The 19,214-nt window shown below is 39.9% G+C and overlaps 1 protein-coding gene across 6 annotated transcripts in view; it reads left to right on the plus strand.

The window, feature by feature from the left end:
- The first annotated feature begins 302 nt into the window (after positions 1 to 302).
- OSMR (oncostatin M receptor) overlaps positions 303 to 19,214 on the plus strand; it is a 33,284-nt gene continuing 14,372 nt past the window's right edge. The window contains exons 1-8 of one of the 6 annotated variants that reach the window (XM_074570991.1): positions 328 to 439; positions 2,011 to 2,184; positions 6,490 to 6,586; positions 10,972 to 11,135; positions 13,770 to 13,929; positions 15,493 to 15,774; positions 16,392 to 16,518; positions 17,777 to 17,934. In XM_074570991.1, the coding sequence (XP_074427092.1) occupies positions 6,514 to 6,586; positions 10,972 to 11,135; positions 13,770 to 13,929; positions 15,493 to 15,774; positions 16,392 to 16,518; positions 17,777 to 17,934 (964 nt within the window). In that variant the 5' untranslated portion in view covers positions 328 to 439; positions 2,011 to 2,184; positions 6,490 to 6,513. Of the gene's footprint in view, positions 440 to 2,010; positions 2,185 to 5,788; positions 5,862 to 6,489; positions 6,587 to 10,971; positions 11,136 to 13,769; positions 13,930 to 14,530; positions 14,667 to 15,492; positions 15,775 to 16,391; positions 16,519 to 17,776; positions 17,935 to 19,214 lie in introns of those variants that run through there. The other 5 variants (XM_074570992.1, XM_074570989.1, XM_074570993.1 and 2 more) reach the window with 5 other exon arrangements.

Below are 19,214 nucleotides of genomic sequence, written 5' to 3' on the forward strand. Positions count from 1 at the left end.
TCCCTCCTGGGCCACGTCAGGGTCGGCCCCTCTCCCTGACTGACGCCAGACGTCGCAGCCTCTCCTGGCCCCGGGGTCTCCGACGCGGCCCGGCCTCCGCCGCCGCTCATGGAGGGGGCAGATGATGGCGGGGGCGGCAGGCGCTGCCGGGGGGAGTGTGGCGGGCCAGCGCCCGGACCTGTGGAGGGCAGTTAAGGGAACGGTCCGTGCTTCCCGGAGCTGGCGGGGTGGGAAATTCCTGAGAAGCTGCTCATTCGGCCTCCGCGAGGTGGGCGGGAGGAGGCACCGCCCTGCCCGGGAAAGGGAGGGAAGGCCGAGGCCGGCCGCCCCGTAGCTCTCGCCGGCACTGATCGGGGGGGCCGGCGCGTCCCGCTGGCGGCCGGGCGGGGACCTGCCTCCCCCCTGCCCCGTTCCTGAGGGAGCTGCTGGTCGGCCGCAGGTGAGTTACGCCGGTCTCTCCCTCTCGCGGTAGCCCCTTGTTCCCTCAGCAACCCCCCACTTTTCCTTCCCTTCGCCTCCCGCCGGCGGGTCCCGGCCGCCCTCGCTGAGAGGAGCTCAACCTGCTCCGCTGAGGAAAACCCACCTCCACCACCCCGGGCGCCCGTTTTGAAAGACTCTGCGGAGTTTTTTCTTTGGAGTTTAGTCCTGCTGGTGCCCGTTGAGCCCTCTTCGCCCCACTAACCCCCGCTTCTCCAGGCATCCCTCGGCGCGGAAGGGCTGGGGGAAGGAAGGGAGTGAGGGCAGCCGGCCCCTCCGTCCTCCGCAAACAGGCCGCCCCATTGCTTACCGTTTAAGTGAACGCGTTTTATGACTGACACACACACACACACACCTTTCTCTACTTTCAAGATGTTACTGCTTAACTACAGCATAAAAGCTGCTGGTTTCACCTGAGCAAAAATTTCTGAGGTGAGAGGTGCATGGCGGGATGAGGATGCTGTTCCTGCCAGGTGGTGAGGTTTGGTTTGGTTTGGTTTGAACACCTTCTGTTCCTGATCCTTCCAGAAGGTGTTGGCTTGCTCAGAAATGCAAGCAATCGTACAGAGAAAAAGCGTTGCTCCTGCTTTCTTTTAAGCAGCTGAAATCTGTTGTTTTATCTCAAAGCGATCAGAGTAAATGAGAAAACATCATAAATTCCAGAATTCCAGTGTGGTTCACGCATTCTTTGGATTTTGACTCTTTTTTGGCATAACTTTTTTATCACTCTTTTTATCTATGTATTGCGTGCCAGGACTGGTCCCTACTCCAGCAGAGTAAACCGGATCCTAACAGCGTTACAAGTAGATCATGAAAACACAGTAAAATTATTGTTCCTGTTGGTATGAGTCATGCCACACCATTATACGATTCCTTCCCTAAAATTGTTAGCATTTGCCTTCTAATGGGGCACGAGTAGTCTTACACAGTTTGTTGAACACTTTACATTTGTAGACTCTGTTTTTCGCTATTTAATTGCTTTTTTGTTTGGATTCCAGCCTTCATGGGACCATGAAAGACATAACATTTTCCTCTTGTGGCAAAGCTCTTTAGAAAACCAACAGCATGCATCAGAGAGCCTTTCTATTTATCAAGAAAACAGGCGATAAAGCTATCCCTAAGTGATCAAATGATTACATGCCTATCAGACCTTAATTATAGAAATTCCTTTCTTCCGTGTGCAGCTTTTTAAACTTGTTATTCACCCATTAGATCACAAAGGCTTATTAGGAGCTTTCAGTGTCTTATGCACAATTTGTGCTGAGTGTAGTTGAAACCATCTTTAAAATTGCTTGGGAGAAGAAAGCCTGAGTACAAGGACTAAAGGAAGGGTTCATCTGTGTAAGAATTTGGTGTCTCAGCTATTCATTTTTTTCAGAATTCAGAACTGTTGCAAATTAAGTTTTCTATAAACAGCGTGATGTTTATTTTGAAGAGGAATCCATTTAGTTGTAGGGTGCTTTGGCAGATGCTGCTTTACCAACACTCAATAGGTTTCTGGTGGCTTGACACTGCTCCCTGTTTCAAATAAAGCTGCCTCAGTTGGATGTCAGCTCTGCGCTGTTGATTTTGCAAGGGTATCATATTGGGAACTGCAGGAATCAGGAGAGCAGAGGCACACTTCAGTGCAGAGTCTTTGCACAAATCATTTGTACCTGGACACTACTTGCAAGCTACCTACTGAAGGAGATTTCATCGCTTCCCAAGGTAATTCGCTCCTTTGCTGTCTACACTTCTTGTGTGATTGCTCTTTAATTGTCAGGTCTCTGAACAATTCCTGTTGCTGTTGAATATTATTGCAATTGCCAACAGGTCTCCAAAATGGTTTTGTTCCATTGATGTATCTATCAGTACTGATTAATTTCAAGTTAAGTTGAGGAGTGGTGAATCCATTTGTATCTGTTTTGTCACACCCCAGGTTACATTTTTCCACTGGGAAGAATTACAAGTAAACTATATATCCATGATTTTAAAAAATCTATCAGTGATTCAGGCTACAGACTGACAAGACTAAGCAAGTCTGCTTTATTTCCTCTATAGGTGTTGAATTTTTAGAAGGGGGAGGAATATAGGGTAAAATGAAAAATTTCTTGCTCAGCTAACTTCTGTATCTCTGACAGATCATTTTGTGCCCAGTCATCCTGAACTTGTGGCTTAGTATTATCCCTCATTTTATAGATCATTTCACAATGTGTCCCAGTAACCAGATTCACCACAGAAATCAGAACTACTGTTGTTAATGATGGCAAAGAATGAGAGCTTAGGGGAGTGATTATTTCCTTCTGTTTGACATTTATGAGGCCATCTCTAAATTACTGTGTCCAGTTTAGGGCTCATAGTACAAAGAAGGCTGACAGACTGGACTCAGTGCAGCAGAGAGACACCAGGAGATTTTGGAGCCTGGAGCACATATAGGAGTCACTGAAGGAGTTTGAGTTTGCTTAGCCTTGAGTAGAGAAAAGTAAGGGCAGGTCTAACTGCAGTCCTTGCCTAACTAATGGGAAGTTACTGAGAAGACAGAGCTAAGCTTTTTGCAGAGGTGTACAGCAAAAGCGCAAGAGGAAACAGGCACCAATTGTAGCAAGGAAAACCCAAGGAGAAAAATAAAAGAAGAAAAATGAATATATGAATATAAGGCGAATATAAGAAGATGTTCTCCTTATATGAATATAAGGAGAAAAATGAATATATGACTATAAGGAGAAAAAACCTTCACAGTGAAGGTGTTTAAGCACTGGAACAATTTGCCCAGAGAAGTTCTGGAATCTCCATCCTTGCAGTTCTTCAACAGTTGGATACATTGCTCTTTGATTCTGTGATAGACTAGAGGAATGCTATTGCGAAATTATCTTAATGACAAAAGCAACTAGAAAGGAAAAAGTATTCAAATTACGTCTCCGTAGTTCATATTCAAAATCACTGGCATGAGAGCTTCTTGTTCTTACCTGCAGTTCATGGAAACAGTACACCAGGATTCCAGGTTGGAGCATGGTGACAAAATGTGGCTTATCTTAGGCTTAAAAAAAAAAGTCAGCAGTGATTCATTCTCAGATGAAGAACTGTGTCTTTCTAATGAGATATTCATATTTTTTCAGATTGGCAAATCTGAACCAAGCTATTCACCGGAACAGTGGTCGTGATTGTCAGTTTCCTTGGGGCATTTGATAGTTGCTCACTATTTCTCAGAGGCAGTACTTAGCTTCTTTCAGGGTGATGAATTATTTAGATAACTAAAAACCTTCCCTGGCTTCCTGACTTCATTCCCTTTGTTCTTCAATTATTTTAATTTTTTGCAAGGATGTAGTCAATCTATTATCATCATCGTGTTTTTTTAAGTTAAATTGATAAAGTATTTTGTACAACTGTTTTGGTTCTCTTTTAATCTTTGTGACCAAGACACAGATATTTAAATGATTTTATAGAGGTACTTAATTATTGTTAATACAGAATAAGTGTTCGACATTAGTTGGTAGTAATTACTCTATGTGGTTAATTTGTCAGTCATAGGCAGAAGTTTCTGCATAGAGACGATTTAAGCCAAAATATTAAGGACTGTATTTCTATTTTTCTTGAATAGTCTTTCATTTCTTTAAATTTACTTCATACTATCTTCTATTAGAGAATTCCAGAACTTTTCCCATGAAAACTGTTTTGATACCTAGAATTGCACATATTATCACAATTTATTATACAGTATTAAACTAGATTATTAACAAACTGAATAGTAAAAAGCACTGTAGCTGTCCAAAATATTCTGATGGTCATTTATTATATTACACTGTGCTTTAGTAGCATAGGGCCAAAAAGAAATAAATAAAAGTGATCGGAGCTGTGTCATCAGTGAACTGCAGTGTAAATGACTGGAGAGGGATAGTTAAGTTAGATATTTATTTCAGTGCCTCTTAAGAGAATGCCTCTTAAGAGCAGAAAAGAGTTTGGATTTGTTTTCCAAATAGGGAGTAATTTAAACAAATAGTCTAATATGTCATGACTTCCACAACACTTTTCCACTGTATTTAATGTGGGATTTAAGTGATACATGACAAATAGGGCAAATAGCTTTGTGTCCAACCCCAAAGATGTTTACAAAATCAAGAGTCCTGTGGGACCAGGTTTTCATCCTGCTGATATAATTAAGGCAGGAGTTACACCACTGAACCTAACTGACCACCCTTCTATTAAACTGGTCTTAGAGCAGAGAGTCAGCTCCCTTGACTTTAAAGGGAGTTTTACTTTCACTTTTTTTCTAAAAAAGGGCATGCAAGATTTGGCTTTGTGTCTCAATATTCATTTTGTATAATTCAAAAGAATAATAATTTACTGAAGAGTTACTAGAAGTTTTAACATAATCTGCCTTGGAAAAACTTCCTTTTGTGTCACTTACTTGCCACTCACTGCTCTATAGCAGAGCTGTTTACTACAGGCAAAACATATAAATTTTTTCCACTTTTAGGTATTAAATTTGATCAGGTGATAAAAAATATCTGAACATACAAAATATATAAAGATGTGGATTTCCCTAATTCAGTTCTTGGAACAGTCTTACCAGTTGCGTGTGGATTAGGCCTAGGTTCTCAAAAATATTCAGAATTTTTATTCACATTGCTTTTAGTGTTGGCCATATACTTTTGAGGATATTGGTATAATAGCAAGAAAGAATGCAGAAGCCTATACATTAGGCAATATGAGGGCCTCTCTGTGAAGCATTTGTGCTCACAAGGGAAATATTGGGGCACACTGTAGCAGGGGTGCTTGTTGTGGGTATTGAGCCCTGGGTTGCAGTGCTGCATGCAGAACTCTTCTATGTTTTCCATGTGACCTTTAGAAATGTGGGGCGGAGCCCCGGGGGGGAAAGGTTGCAATGTTTTCTTTGATCCTTTGGAGAAATTCAGAGCTGCTCAAAACCGATGGATCTAATGCAGGGTCATTAAACTTCAGTGTCTGTAGCTCTGAAGTACTAAATTGGAGGTTTTCTGCTAAGAAGACATTCTGGAGTGAATTCCTGGCCCTTCTGAAATTAGCAAATGTTCTGTCCTTGGCCTTATTGGGGACAGGTCATCCTGGTTATCTGTCCTACTAAGCAGTTTCAATTTCTGTTATGGAAGCAGTGGTAGAAGACTGTCTTTATCAGCATTCTGCAGAGGTCCAGAAACGTAAGAAGTGGAAATTAAAAGTTGAAGATAGCTGTATCCATAGTCCTGTTCCTGTTTGGACTCCTGTATGCTCTGTGCCCAAGTGCTTTTAACCATACTGCTGCTGCATGTTTCCCTCTCCCTTCTACATGGGGGAAATTGCAGGTGATTCACGTCTTGGGAGATCTGACATACAATCAGTCCCTCAGGACTGGGCTGTGCAAGTCAAGTGGAGTTTCATCCTATCACAATGTGAGTGTAAAAGCTGTAAAAGGAATGCTAGATAGAGCTAGATGGTGCTTGAGAAGACAGTCCTAGGAAAGCAACTTGCCAAGACTTCAATAACATGTACGTCAACTCCAGTCTAACTAAAGCCCTCCATATAGTGTCCTGGGTGCTGGCAAAGGGCAAGACCATGATTGCCAAAGTCTGCCGAATTCATCAGTCAGGCTCTAGGTGGAGCAGAAGCCATTTGCCCCTTTGATGCTTTTTTTTTTCCTTGTTAGCACGGATATTGTGTTACTTGTGCACGAGGAAAGCCAAAATACATGAGGACAAACTTTTGTTTTAATATTCCTTAGAAATTAGCGCAGGGAAAACTTTAAAGATACTGTGTGTTTTATGCGTTTAGATTAAATTGAACTTTTTGAGTGTAGTGTGTTTTCCCCTATGGTGTAACCAGATCCTAAAAACAAGGTTTTTTTCATTCCTTATCTTTCTTTGTCCATTCTTCCTGAATTTCTCTTAAACTGCCTGGAGTCTGTGTGGTTGGGTTTTTAGTTATTCATTCTTAAGTAGAGTAATATTATCTGGACTATTGTCTGGCATGCATTTCTAATTAAAGAAACAAATAAATAGAAATGTTTTCTTTCCTCATAAGTCTTTTGCAGGAAAAGGTGGGTGAATGATGAATCACTTCATGGTTCTGTCAGTACTGCTCCCCCTGAGGACTTGCTACACTACATACTCACAGCAAGGTAAACTTCTGAACGTTTGCTTTTTTATTTGGAAGGAGTCTGTATCAACTGAAGCTTGGAACTTGCTCATTTGTAAGTCTCCTGTGATTAAGCAACATGTTACACGCTTAATCAAATGATTCTTGTTGGTAAGGTGATTAAGCAACTTGTATAATACCTAGGGTCTTGTAATCCCATAATGCTGAATTGCCTATTGAATCAATAACTTGAAATGAAGAAGCCAGAGTGTATTTATTTATCTGCTCCTCCTATGTCTCATATGTTTTTGATCTGTATTCTGGCATCTTCAAATAAGTTATTTCCTCTTTAACAACTTTTATGCTTTTCAGCCTCTTCCCTTCACTTCTTTGTCTTTTTGTGTTTGTCTCATCTATGAAAACTTTAGCACTTCCGTTGGCTCTTTTCTGATTGTGCCATGGGATTCCAGGACCAGAACTTTATTTCTTACACTACACATATGTATCAAAGAAAAGAAAAAAGCAAATGTGCATATTCGGAGGGAACAAAGTTCAATATAGGGATAACTTTCCAGAAGGCTGTGTATTTTAAGGTAAAAGTACTGCTTGCACACTTGCTACTGACAATAGCATTGGGTATGAGTCTATTAAAAGAAAAAAAAGCAATGAATATTTTTAATTTACCACTGTGACCACTGTTAAGAAACAGAACTAACCAGACTACAGTCTGCATTATAGAAGTTGTATTGTTTTACTTAAGTTGGTGAAGGGGGGAGAGGAGTGGGTTTTTGCATAAATGTACTTGTTATCATACTGAAGGGAGTAATGTATCTGTTCAGACTTTTTTGCCTCTCTTCAACCTTGAAATCCATTCACCCAAGGTGACAGTTCCTCAGTTTTGAGACTCTTACTACCAATGCCCCTAGGGTGGCAAAACTTTGTAATGCAGGCAAGTCCAAACAGTTACTGCATTACAGTAACTTGGTCACTTGTTTTCACATGCAGTTGTTCAGTAATAGAATTAGTCTCTGTTGTTAATCATAAAGCTATTTATATAGTCTTGAGTTAGCTTTCCAGTTAAAACAAGTCTTAAGATGCCTTGACTATTTAACTTTGCTAGGAGGGGGAGATTATAATTGTAAATGGTGTAAGTATTTCTACATGTGTAAATTATACTACAAAAGTTTTTAAGTCCCACATTGTAACTCAGTGGTCTTCAAGATCTTGGATATATCCTTAACTATATTGTTTCTTCTGTTTGTTCGTACGGTGCGTAAGCCTGGACTGGTGATCTAGACTGTCTTATGCCAGGCTCTGAGGAAGACAAAATTGTGTGAGTTCTGAAGTGCTATGTCATCTAACTAAAAGGAGATAGTGGAGGGACACTTGTGCAGATGGAGAAAAAACAGAAACTAATGAGATCCTTGTTTTTTTGTCAAGTTAATTAAACGTGACAGGAGAAAAGAGATGAGATTTTAGCTGGGACAAAAAGAGACAGATGTAGAGAAGAGGGGCAAGCTCATCATCAATGCAATAGGCATAGTAGTGACAATTGCAATTAGAACTGGCTAGAGAAGGAGCAGAAAAGAGGATAGGGAAATTCAGAAGACATGCTTTTTTTTTTTTTTCAATGGTGCACCCTGAAAAAGTTTCTGCCAACTGGCTGGCTTTTCTTTCAGGCGTGTGCTTCTTTTCCCTGTGCCTGTGAGTTTCATTGAGAGGCTAGCTGGTTCCCTAAGTTTGTTTATTTGTGCTGGGCCCCTCTGTCAACCCCAGTTGCTTCAGCACAGCAGGTGTAAAACACAAGAACAGCAAGGGCCAGAGCTTTAGATCAGCCACATATTTGCATATGTGAAATGAGATCCCCTCAGAGGCTTGGTACATGGTGCTTCAGGTAAAAGGATGATGAATGTACAGATAAGGTTGACCAGATGATGAGCAACTAAGATTACATACTGGAGAGGAACAACATTCCTGTCAATTCCTTAGCATAAGTGGGATTTTAACAGCGTTTATCTTGTTTTGATGGTGAAAGTCTGTAGTATGTGGGGAGATGAAGTGTGTCTTTTCTTACCTTCCAAAAATAACGTAAGATACTCTGCTTCCACAGTTGATTTTATGGCTCACTTTGTTGCTTTGGTTGTTCTGGCTCCTTGCCTGGTCAATCCTTGGCAGTGAAACTAACATTATTTCTGTTTTCCAGTAAAACCTAAAATTGCCACTTCCTCATCATTTAAGCAACTGAAATTTATCCCTAGGCCTTTCACTTTGTTTATTTAGTTCCAGACATCTACTAGTTGTCATAGGTGCTGGGTTTCATTATGGTAGTATAAAACTGATGGCTGTTATTTTTCAAAAGCAACTACCAAGCAGGAGGTACTCTTTTTAAGGATTATGTCATGACCATAGCCAAAAAGGAAATTTTACTTCTGAACTTGAAATATTTTTGCATTTACCTTACAGAAGACACTAATGCTGTCAAATTCTGCTTTCACGTAATTTTCACATATTCATCTTTTTCCAGTAATTATATAGCAAGGCTGCAGTGAGAATTGATAGAAGGTATATGTGCATATATGTGTGTGTATACTTCTTCCTCAAAAACTTTTTTAGGATACCACAATCCTGTTTCTCAGACCAAGTGCTTGAACAATGAAACCTTGATTCCTCCCTCAAAGCATGTCTGAAGGAGCCTATGCTGTCGTTTCCTCTAGATTGAAAGCATATGGTTTTCATTTTGCTTTGACTTCCATTACGTTTCAAAATGGAATGGATTAAAAATATACCAACAGAGTTTGTAGATGATTTGCTAAAAGAGAAATAATCCTTTATTTCAGCAGTTTTTCATAAATTTTTACTAATGGTACAATGTATACTTCCATTTATTCTTTAATTATAGGCTGGACTTGTATAATAACTAAGCTGTCACAGTGTCTGTGACACTTATAATTAATAAATATGCTTATATAGTATTATTTGCTTCCTTTGATTGATCAGGGATTGTTATAACTGCTGCTTCTCTTGAGCCTTTAATTTCCTACAGTTAATGTAAAGATCCCTACATAGGGAAACTGCTGCACAGAAGTTAGTGCAGAGTAGCACAGGATAAATTGCAGAATGGTTTGGATATCTGATTGCTGCCAGAAACCTCTATCAAAATGTAGATTCTCAAACTAAATTTCCTGAATGCTTGTATTTCTGCCAGTAGTATTTAATGAAAGTCCCAAATAATCATTGGGTCAGTGGGTGAAGCACATCTGGGATAAACAACTGGAGGTGGCCGTTTTGTGAGAAGGAACTGCTGAAGTCTCTTAATCCAGCATGTCCCTGAGGACTGTGGCTGTAGCGGGGCAGGAATGCCCAGAATGAGTTCTGTTTTAATAAAACAGATAGTTATTTCTGTGATTTCTTTTCTGCGTCCAGGTCAGTTGTAAGCGTTCTGTTGTTTGTAACAAGCAGAAGCATCTTGGAAAGCACTGTGGCAAAAGAAAAAGCCTAGTTACTTGGCCATTTCAGTTTCCTGGCTTCATTAACAACCAGATGAAATTTAGAGGTTTGTTTGTTTGTTTGTTTATTTTTCAGGAAGGAGAGAGGATACAGATCAGTGAGTGCCTTATTTAATCTCTTCCAAGAGTTAAGGTTTTATTGGGAGGGTTGACGGAGCAAGCATTAAAAAAGAGGGACTATTCATAAGGTGATCTGTAGTTTTCAGCCTTTTCTTTCCTGACACCAAAAGGGACTTCAGTCTGAATTTTAAACTTTATTTTATTCTGGGAATTAACTCCAGACCCACAAAAGGATTGAGGTGCCATTATAACTAGGTGTCTAATTCCAGCAGAAGAATCCACAGCCCTGACTGAAGTACCTAAGGTCTGCGTGGAGCAACCAGGAATGTGCTTAACACTAGACTATCATCTGAGCTAGCTAGAGGAGGGAAACTCTTAGCCTACCCTCTTCAAATACTTTATTTGTATTAACTAATTTAGCCTTAATTAGGTCAGAGAGAAAAACTGAACCTAGATTTTCTGCCCTAATGATGAGAAGGCTTTCTGGGCGTTGGGATTTCTTGGGATTTAGTCCCTGTTAATGCATTATTTTGTTCTTCTTCATAAAACTATAAAGGGATGGATCAATATTCCCATAAAGTAGGCTAGTAAATTGAGGGCATAAGGAAATAAAAAATAGCATACCCAATGTCATGGGGGGGGGCTGTTGAGTAGGTTTAGCAACCTCATTCTGGCCTGCTAATGCCTTAAGATAAAAGATTATCTTTGCTTTTGATATCAACAGCATGGGTCTTGATCACTTTTTTTTTTCCTTCAGAACTGTCTGGTGTGGAATCTGTCTTACCTCTAACCACTGTTGTTTCAGATCTGCTTTGTAACTTAGCTAAACATTAATATTTTTGTATCCTTTTTGTGGTCCTAGAATCCATTGTGTTTCCAGTAACATACCTTAACATTTCAAAGGATTTGGCTCGTCAGCAGCTGCTGGTGGAATGGGATGTTGTCAAGTCAGCGCATGATGCTGAGCTAGCAATGTCTTTTGAAATACAAGTCCGTCGATTAGATGAAACTACTACTATGTGGACAGTAAGTGTAACTTTAAAAAAAGATATATTAGTTATTTATAATATAAAGGAAGCTAAAGGAAAATCAAATGTTCAGATGCATATGTAGATAGCTTTGCTGCATAGGTTTACAACTTACAACATAATCTTTACAAAACTGTGCTAGAAATACCTCTGTATTTCACTAGGTGCCAGTCTAATGGTATGCCTGATTTTTGTGCAAAAAAAAATAATTGGCTCAGATGAAGAAGTCATTTCCACCTAGGCACGCAAAGGTGCCTTGCATACCCTTATTGAGGGATTGTGATGGGCACATGTAAATCTGATTTTGAGGGCATCTGTTTTGCTTTCAAGGTGCAGTCCCCCAAGCAGCCACCCAGAAACATCCCTTCCGTTGCTCCTGAAGGCAGTCTTTTTTGTAGCATGACTGCTACCCTTCACCGGGGACTAAATGTTGCTGCAGCTTCTCTCACCTTATGAACCAAACAATAGTCTCAGTGTGAGCAAAGCCCTTTAAGCCCTGTGCTTGGCCCTGTTAGCAGTTACCTTATACCCACCTCTTCCAGTTAAGGAAGAACTAGTGATGTCTCTTCTGCAAAGTCCCTGTCCTGCTAGTTTTCCTGAACACCTAAACCAGCCAAATTTTATGAAGAGGTGGAGATCGCCCAAATCACAGGCTCAGGCCTGCTCCTGATGTTTTCCCCGGTTCGTGACTTCAGCCTGAGAACTTTTGTCTCCAAGGAAAATTTCTTCCCCTTTGGATCTGACAAAATCTTTTGGGAACTAAATGCATGTTTTAGAGATATTATAACCTATTATGAGTCATCTGCTGATTGAAAGAATATGAAATGCACATGTTAAAACTGGAAAACTGCTCTAGATCGTTTAAAGCTGCTATTTGTGAGAAAGTACATAAAGCAGAGAAGGGCTTACTTTTCTGAAACCAGAAATCAATAAAATAAGATGGGTGTGTTCAGAATCACAACTCATTCTGATCAGCCAAGTTGGTAGTATTTTGTCTCTGAAGAACCTCATGTTCACTGCAGATTAGCTCTGCGCAGTTCAGAAGATTTTAACCACTTTGATACATGGGGTTGGATTTTTAACACCCTATGAATAGATCTAACCCTGAAATCAGAAACTAGGGCCATATAGCTACAAACAATTAAGTGTTTTTTTGGAGTATCCTTCCAACAAACTCTTACTACCTTGCTGGAAGAAAAAGCTTTTTGAATCCAAGGACCTAGTCTGTTCTGTTTCTTATAATAAAAATGACAAGGAAAATAAACAGGGTATTTTGGATGTTACTACCACGTGGGAATGTATTTGCTTCTGTGTTTTTCTGAAGAATGTGTACCAATAAAGAAACTCTGTGAGTCTGGTCATACCAAAGCACGGACAGTCTGTATAACTTGCAAAGCAGTGACTACATTCCTCAGTGCTATAACTGAGAAGTTAAATTGTAAACTGATTGCAGAGTTTTCCTCAGAGTGCTGGTACTATAAAAGTGCAGGCATTGCTGATAGAAAGCAGTTATGGAGAGCAGTTCTGTGGTTGTCAGTGTGAGACAGGGCTCTGATACAGCTCATATGAGCAGCACGGATCTATCTATATGCTGAGTGAGAATCTGGTACGGTTGTTTAAGAAACACTGAAACACATGTTCTGTTCTGAAATTTATTCATAATTACAGGTGGTTAATAGAATTTTTTGAGCTATTTTTTCCTGCTTCTTATGGGCTTTAATGCTAGGAAAGATTCATGCTTGGGCTACGTTTTCATCTGTCTATTTGTGTGGCTACATGGTACCCTGGTTAGTTTGAGTTGCTGTGCCATGTATTGGTGCAGCTCATTTAGTGCCCAGGTGGGCCTTAGTAGGTACATACTGAGAGAAATTTGTGAGTTATCTTCTCTTAGAGAGCAGCAGAACATTTTATATCTTTTGCTGTGTCTCTGCATTTATATTATTCAATATAAAAATATTTGCCAAATTACAGAGCATTTAGCTCTCATGATTTGTCAACTCCATTTTATATTTTAGGCTGTCCTTCTGTTACATTCATGGAGCTCTAAGAGTTTTGGGTGTATTTTTTCGTGTTTCTTGCATGTGCATATTACAGCAGTCAAGCATTTTGGGGAAATCAGCAGATATTTTCCTACTCTGCCTGTCCTCAGATGCTGTGCCTCAGAACTACAATGAGGTATCATCTGCATAAATCCTTACTGGACAGTGCAGATTCCTACTGTAATTTAGAGCCAGGGATATGTCACCCAGAGCATTAGACAAGGTGTGCTTGCAGGCAACATCATCTGTGCATGCTCATGTAATAGCAGGCAGAAATAACCCACTGAAAGTTTCTGAGAGTGAATCCATTTCATAAGAAGCAGGGTCTGACTCACAACTACGTTGTTAGAATCAAGTAGTCTTGCCAGCACATCAGTCACTCCACTGCTGCTAGTACAGATTTGTAAGCGGTTACTTAGCTTACAAGTTACTTAGTGTGAGATCACATGTATTAAGGGGGATTTCAGAGATTCGTTTTTCAAAAGCATTTACCTCCTCTGAGTTTTCTCTCTCTTTCACTTTTGATTGTACTTCCAGAGTGTCTGCACATCACTGTGTTTTCAATACTTTACCTTACTGGCCTTTGTTTATAGGAGTTTCATAACGTCACACTTGATAAATCAGGAAACCCTCTTCATTGGGTATGGGATTCAGACTTACCGTTGGAGTGTGTGTCACACTCAGTGAGAATCAGGAGCAAAGCAGAAGCATCAAAAATCTGGAGTCAGTGGAGTCTGTGGGAGACTGTCCTGGGTAAGCAAAACAAGACTTTGCAATATTGGTTTTAATTTTTCCAGTACAAAGCTAGACTGTAATTCACTGGTGACTGTAATGGTGAAGTCCAATTCAAGAGACATGGCATCAAATCAAGAATCCATTTTGAACGCTTTATTTCTAAGCACTAACCAACTCTTTTTTCTTTGCTAACAATAATAGCAGTGCTTCAGCCATTGTTTTAATTTGCAGACTATCTTCCTAAGCTAATAGACCAAAAATTTTACAGCTTTTCTTGCTCACACATGAAAACAATGCAGAGTGGCATTGAATCTTGGTTAGGCTCTAGCGTAGCCTATTACCAGGTCAGACACAGCCCTAGCCTGGACGAGGGGAGAGGAGAGGAAGTTCATAGCTATGGCTATGATGTGTGTGTTGCTTTTGTCTGGGATTTTGTAGCTTTGATTAGTATTAAAGAAGCAGAGAGAGAGGAGCAAGTCAGTTCCTTATGTCAGTTGGAATGAACGTCTGTGAATTATATGGGAGTAAACAAGGAGTGAACCAATAATGTAATTAATAATATCACAAAAAACTTTTTTTCCAGATTACAATGTCCGACTAGAACAGTTTGGTTTCCAGAGAATTTGGTTTAAACAAAAAATGTAACTGCTTTAGAAAAAATGACTACAGTGATTTTGTAAAGAAACACTATTCTTGTTTGGAGCAGCAAGAGCTTTTAGTTATGGGAGACATCATGGGTAGGAGAAGCATCGCAGGTCTGTATACTTGGATTGTGGCACGTAAATTGCCCATCTCCCTCACCTTATATAATGTGAAGTAGGATGCAGGACTCCCTTTCTCACTAACCTCAATCTTGGAGATTTTATGTTTTCAACTGAAATTAAATAGGGATCAAAAAATACTATTTCTTTGTCACAAACTGATGCTGCATTACAGACCTGGTGTAGACCTCTCTGAAAGATAGTGGCTCTAGACTTTATCAGATTTTTGGATCTGGTTCTGGAGAGTAGATTTTATTTCCAACCGGTGCAGAGGCCTGTGAGTCACTTAAATCCCACTAATTCTTGCATCCATCGAGTACAACATTGAGAGCCATAGTTGGCTCATTCCAAGTTGGGTATCCCCTTGCTGATCTGATTCATTCAATGTTGACTCTTTTTAGCTGAGCTCTGCATGAGCTTCAGAACATGATGTTTTTCTATCCCCCTGTTCATAATCTTCAAGAGCAGGGGTTTTCGCTGTAAGCATCAGCCTGTTCATAGGTGCAGGAGGTAGTATTCATCTGTAAAGGCGGTTCTTGAAACACTCGCTCTTTGTTTTCCCCAAGCGAGAGGCAGTGAGATGGGATTTAGTCTCTCGGGTAACTTGTTGGACTACATTATGTGTTTATGGGTTTAAGAAAAATAAAAATATGATTACATGTGAAGTCGATCCCTGTACGGGGAAGAATACTAAATAAAAGTCCATGAATGGATAATATAACATTAGCAGATTCCTGTATAAATGCCTAGTTATGTGTTCTGGTTGAAGGCTGCTGCCAGGAGCAGATTTTGAAATTGTTTATTATGTATTAATTTGCAGGACTGGACACTTCAAATAACAGTGGAGCACAAATCTTTCCAAATGAAAAAATTGTAGAGGAAGGCTCTGACATCACTTTTTGTTGCATTGGAAGGAAAGGTCAAATCATTAAGAAACTGTTTATAGACCCAGGTGTTGGTGTTTTCAGACACACAAACAGTCAAGTCGGATTTCTCACTCTGAAAAACGCGTCACATCACGGAGTGCCTCACAGCTCTGTCTACTGTCAGGAGTCTTGCAGTGAAGAGCAATGCTATGATCATGCAGTTTTCTTTGTGGGTAGTAAGTGAATGCCTTATTACAGTTCTATTTTCCTGTTGTTATTCAGTCAAGAATGGCTGTGGAGAATGGAAGGAGGAAAAAAAAGCTTGCTCTAAGTTGTCATTGTCCTGTCATGTGCAGCTGAACTGTTTAATGTCTGTCTTCAGATCTGTACACTTGCATATAGAAAGCATTAAAGAATAGCATTAAATGTGTTCCGATTAATTTCATTAATTGATCCTAGGACATGTGACTGATTTTTAAATATACCTACCCATTTAGGAGTTCAGCTTCATTGTCTGTGTGCATGTGGTAAACACTCAGCACAGTACCCCTTTCGAAGGCTAATAGCAATTTTTACAGATAGAAAACAATACAGATTAAATTAATGAATGCATGAATATACAAAAAATAATAACATACAGAAGGGTTTGTATTGCAATTAATTTATGGTGTTATCCTGATTTGTCTCTGCAGAGTGGTCATTGAATAAGTATAATTGAAATAACAACATCTGTATTAAACCAGACTTTGTACATATCCATTACTTCTAGTTTGTTAATACAGTAAAACGGTTGATGACTTTTGACTTGACTGCCATGCTGTTGGTGGTTTTTTTTGGTTTTCCCTCTGACAAGAACCACCCGATACACCTAATGATTTCTCCTGCCAAACTCAAGACATGAGAATAATAACGTGTACTTGGAGCCAAGGAGACACCCATCTTTATGGACGCCATTCACCAAAATACATCTTGTTTGAAGAGTAAGTCTCCTCGTTGTTATCTTACCTCTGGCCTGTGCTGTACAGTACTTTCGTTCCTTTAAAATATGTGGAAATGTTTTTTATCCTGATTGCAATTTCCACCTCACTAAGCAGCTTATTTAACAAGGTTTGCGCAGTGCAGAACTGCTCTGGATTAGACTACTATAACAAAGCTGTGGGCCCATCAGACTAGGTTTTGCTTGATAAAGCTTGTCCTAACCATTGGGTTAACTTGTTTGGAGATCTTTCAGTAGGTATGGAGACACTCTGCAATCAGGATATAGATAACATAAAAGCATAAGGTAATTATTGGGTAACACACAACAGACAGCTAGGATTTAATAGGCTGGTGGGTTAAGTATTAGTGTGTTCACAATCCATTAACACTAATGCTGACTCTAACCCTCAGTTAGCCTGAGTAGCCTCCCTAGTTCTTTTACTTTAGGATTTTGTAACTTTACATGCTGGCGTTTTCCTTCTTGAGGCCTTGACCTACCCTATCTCAAAAATCCTACTCTGCTTCTGTCTGTAATTTCTCACAGCTCTTTCTTAGCAGTCTGAGTCAAGGCTACTCGGCTGTGGCCTGTCAGACCCAATCCTTAGCTCCTTGGTACAGAGGCATCTAAACAGAGAGGAGCAGGGCTTTACAACAGGGCCTGCAGAGAAGGGGGAACTTATAAAACAGGACAGATGCCTCATCATCACAACAAAATTTCATCAAAAGATCTCAGCAGGAGGCAGGTCATTATTGTGTATACCTTCGTGGTCTCTGCATTATTCACTTCCATTAAGATATGATGATTTAAAAATGGAAGGTTAGAAGATGCACTTGAAATTACTGCTTCATTTACAAGCATAATGATAGACATGTGAATGGTTTAATTCTTGGCAAATAAGTCCCTAGTTTAGAATTTTCATAAGGAAGTCACTAAAAGTAATTTAACTGTGTCTTAAAAGGATAAAGTAAACTTAGCTGTATCTTAAAAGGATAGCAGTTTAGCTGTATCTTAAAAGGATAAAGTAAAGTTAGACTTTGAAGAAAACCTAGTTGTAAGAATACCTGTATTCATCCTACTTCAGGCTAGGGGAAGGACCTGGGTGGCTTCTTAGAGTCCCCTTCAGCCTTATTTTTTTATGATGTTTTATTCTAGTTCAAAATTTTATTCTATTCAAAAATTTCAACATCTATTTCAATTATACATTATGGAAAAATGTCTTTCTCTCTTCCTCCCCTCTTCCCCCCTGCCTTCTTTGATAGGTTTTCCCAAAAAATGGTTCCGTGCACAGTAAGTTGTTCTGAGCAGTGCTCATGTTCTTGGGACATAGGCCAGCAGAGGATCTGTAATATCACCGTGACTGTGGAAAATCCACTGGGAAAGAAAACTGCCACGGATGTTTTTGATGTAACTCACAGAAGTAAGGTCTTTTTTTGTGTTTTTGTTGACGGTTTTTTGTTGCAGGCCTTGTCCTCCTTCTGGTCTTAATACTTGAGTGCCCCAGTTTAAACTATGGAAGACCTTGATTTTTATCTTTACGGTTTTTATTAGTTGTCTGTCCATGTGCTATAGTTATCTGCTGTCTCTTCAGTTTCAGCTTTGCAAAGTTGTGTTTTTGGTAGAAAAGAGCTTCACTCCAAAGGTCAGATTTGGTTATTGAAATGACCCCTTACTGCGTCAAAATCTGCTGCCTTGCTGAAGCTGCTTCATAGTATAGGAAGCCATATGATACAAGGATATAAAATGGGAAGTTCAAGAAAAATGTATGTGTAGGTTACTTGGGAATTCAGTACTTTGTCCAGAATGTTATTGCTGATGTTACTGTCTTTCCAAAATAAAATGGAGATGCACATTTTGAAAAGTGGGCAAGTAAAATTACTAACAACTCTCCAAATGAGAAGTGATACAGGTGTAAGCAGCTATTGCCAGGAAAGAGGTGATAGTGCTCACATGTCTTGGTTCTAATATGGGGTAGTAACATCCGGTGTGCTACTGTAAGGGAGGAAGAGTAGTTCATCATCATTGAAATAAACCAGGTTATTGTGTGAGCAGTAACTGATGGCTGTGGTTCCTTCTTCCCTGTTAGTTGTGTCCTTTCTCACAGTGTGCCCCAGGTCCCGTAAGTTCCTACATACACCTGCCTCAAAACACCTGGGTATTTCCTGTATCTCCAGTAGTATTTCCAGTTCTCCTCATGTCTTCTAGCTGCACCACATCCACCTCAGTGTTCCCAAGGTCCTGTGGCTGCCTTATCTGTTTGATGAAGCAGGAAGCAACATGTGTTTTGCTTAGTGCTTGTTGCTTGAAAAGGGGCCAAGCGGACAGGCTGGTGAACGGGGAGGCTGCTTGTGTAACTGCTGCGTTCTGGCAGCCTTTCCTTCCTCATAGGCACTCATTACAGTTTTGCTAGGCGTGCTTTTTCATATGACTTGCAGAAACATATGTTAAATGCCTGTCTATTAAATTTATCTCAGAGATGCATGAGAGTTCTAAAAGTTGATTATTTGATTGTTTGGCGGTGGAAGAAATAGAGCAGGAAGAAAGTGGAGGAGTACATTGACAGGCTGTAGTGAGACAACACAATATTATAAACTAAATTTTCATGGGAAGTAAGGCTGAAATAGGTTACATTCAATGTGCTAAGTAAATTAAAATTTTACTAAAATTTTCTTTTTCCAGTTCTAGTGATTATTACAAGTT

This window comes from Larus michahellis, chromosome Z, assembly GCF_964199755.1.
Source record: "Larus michahellis chromosome Z, bLarMic1.1, whole genome shotgun sequence".
NCBI lineage: Eukaryota > Metazoa > Chordata > Aves > Charadriiformes > Laridae > Larus > Larus michahellis.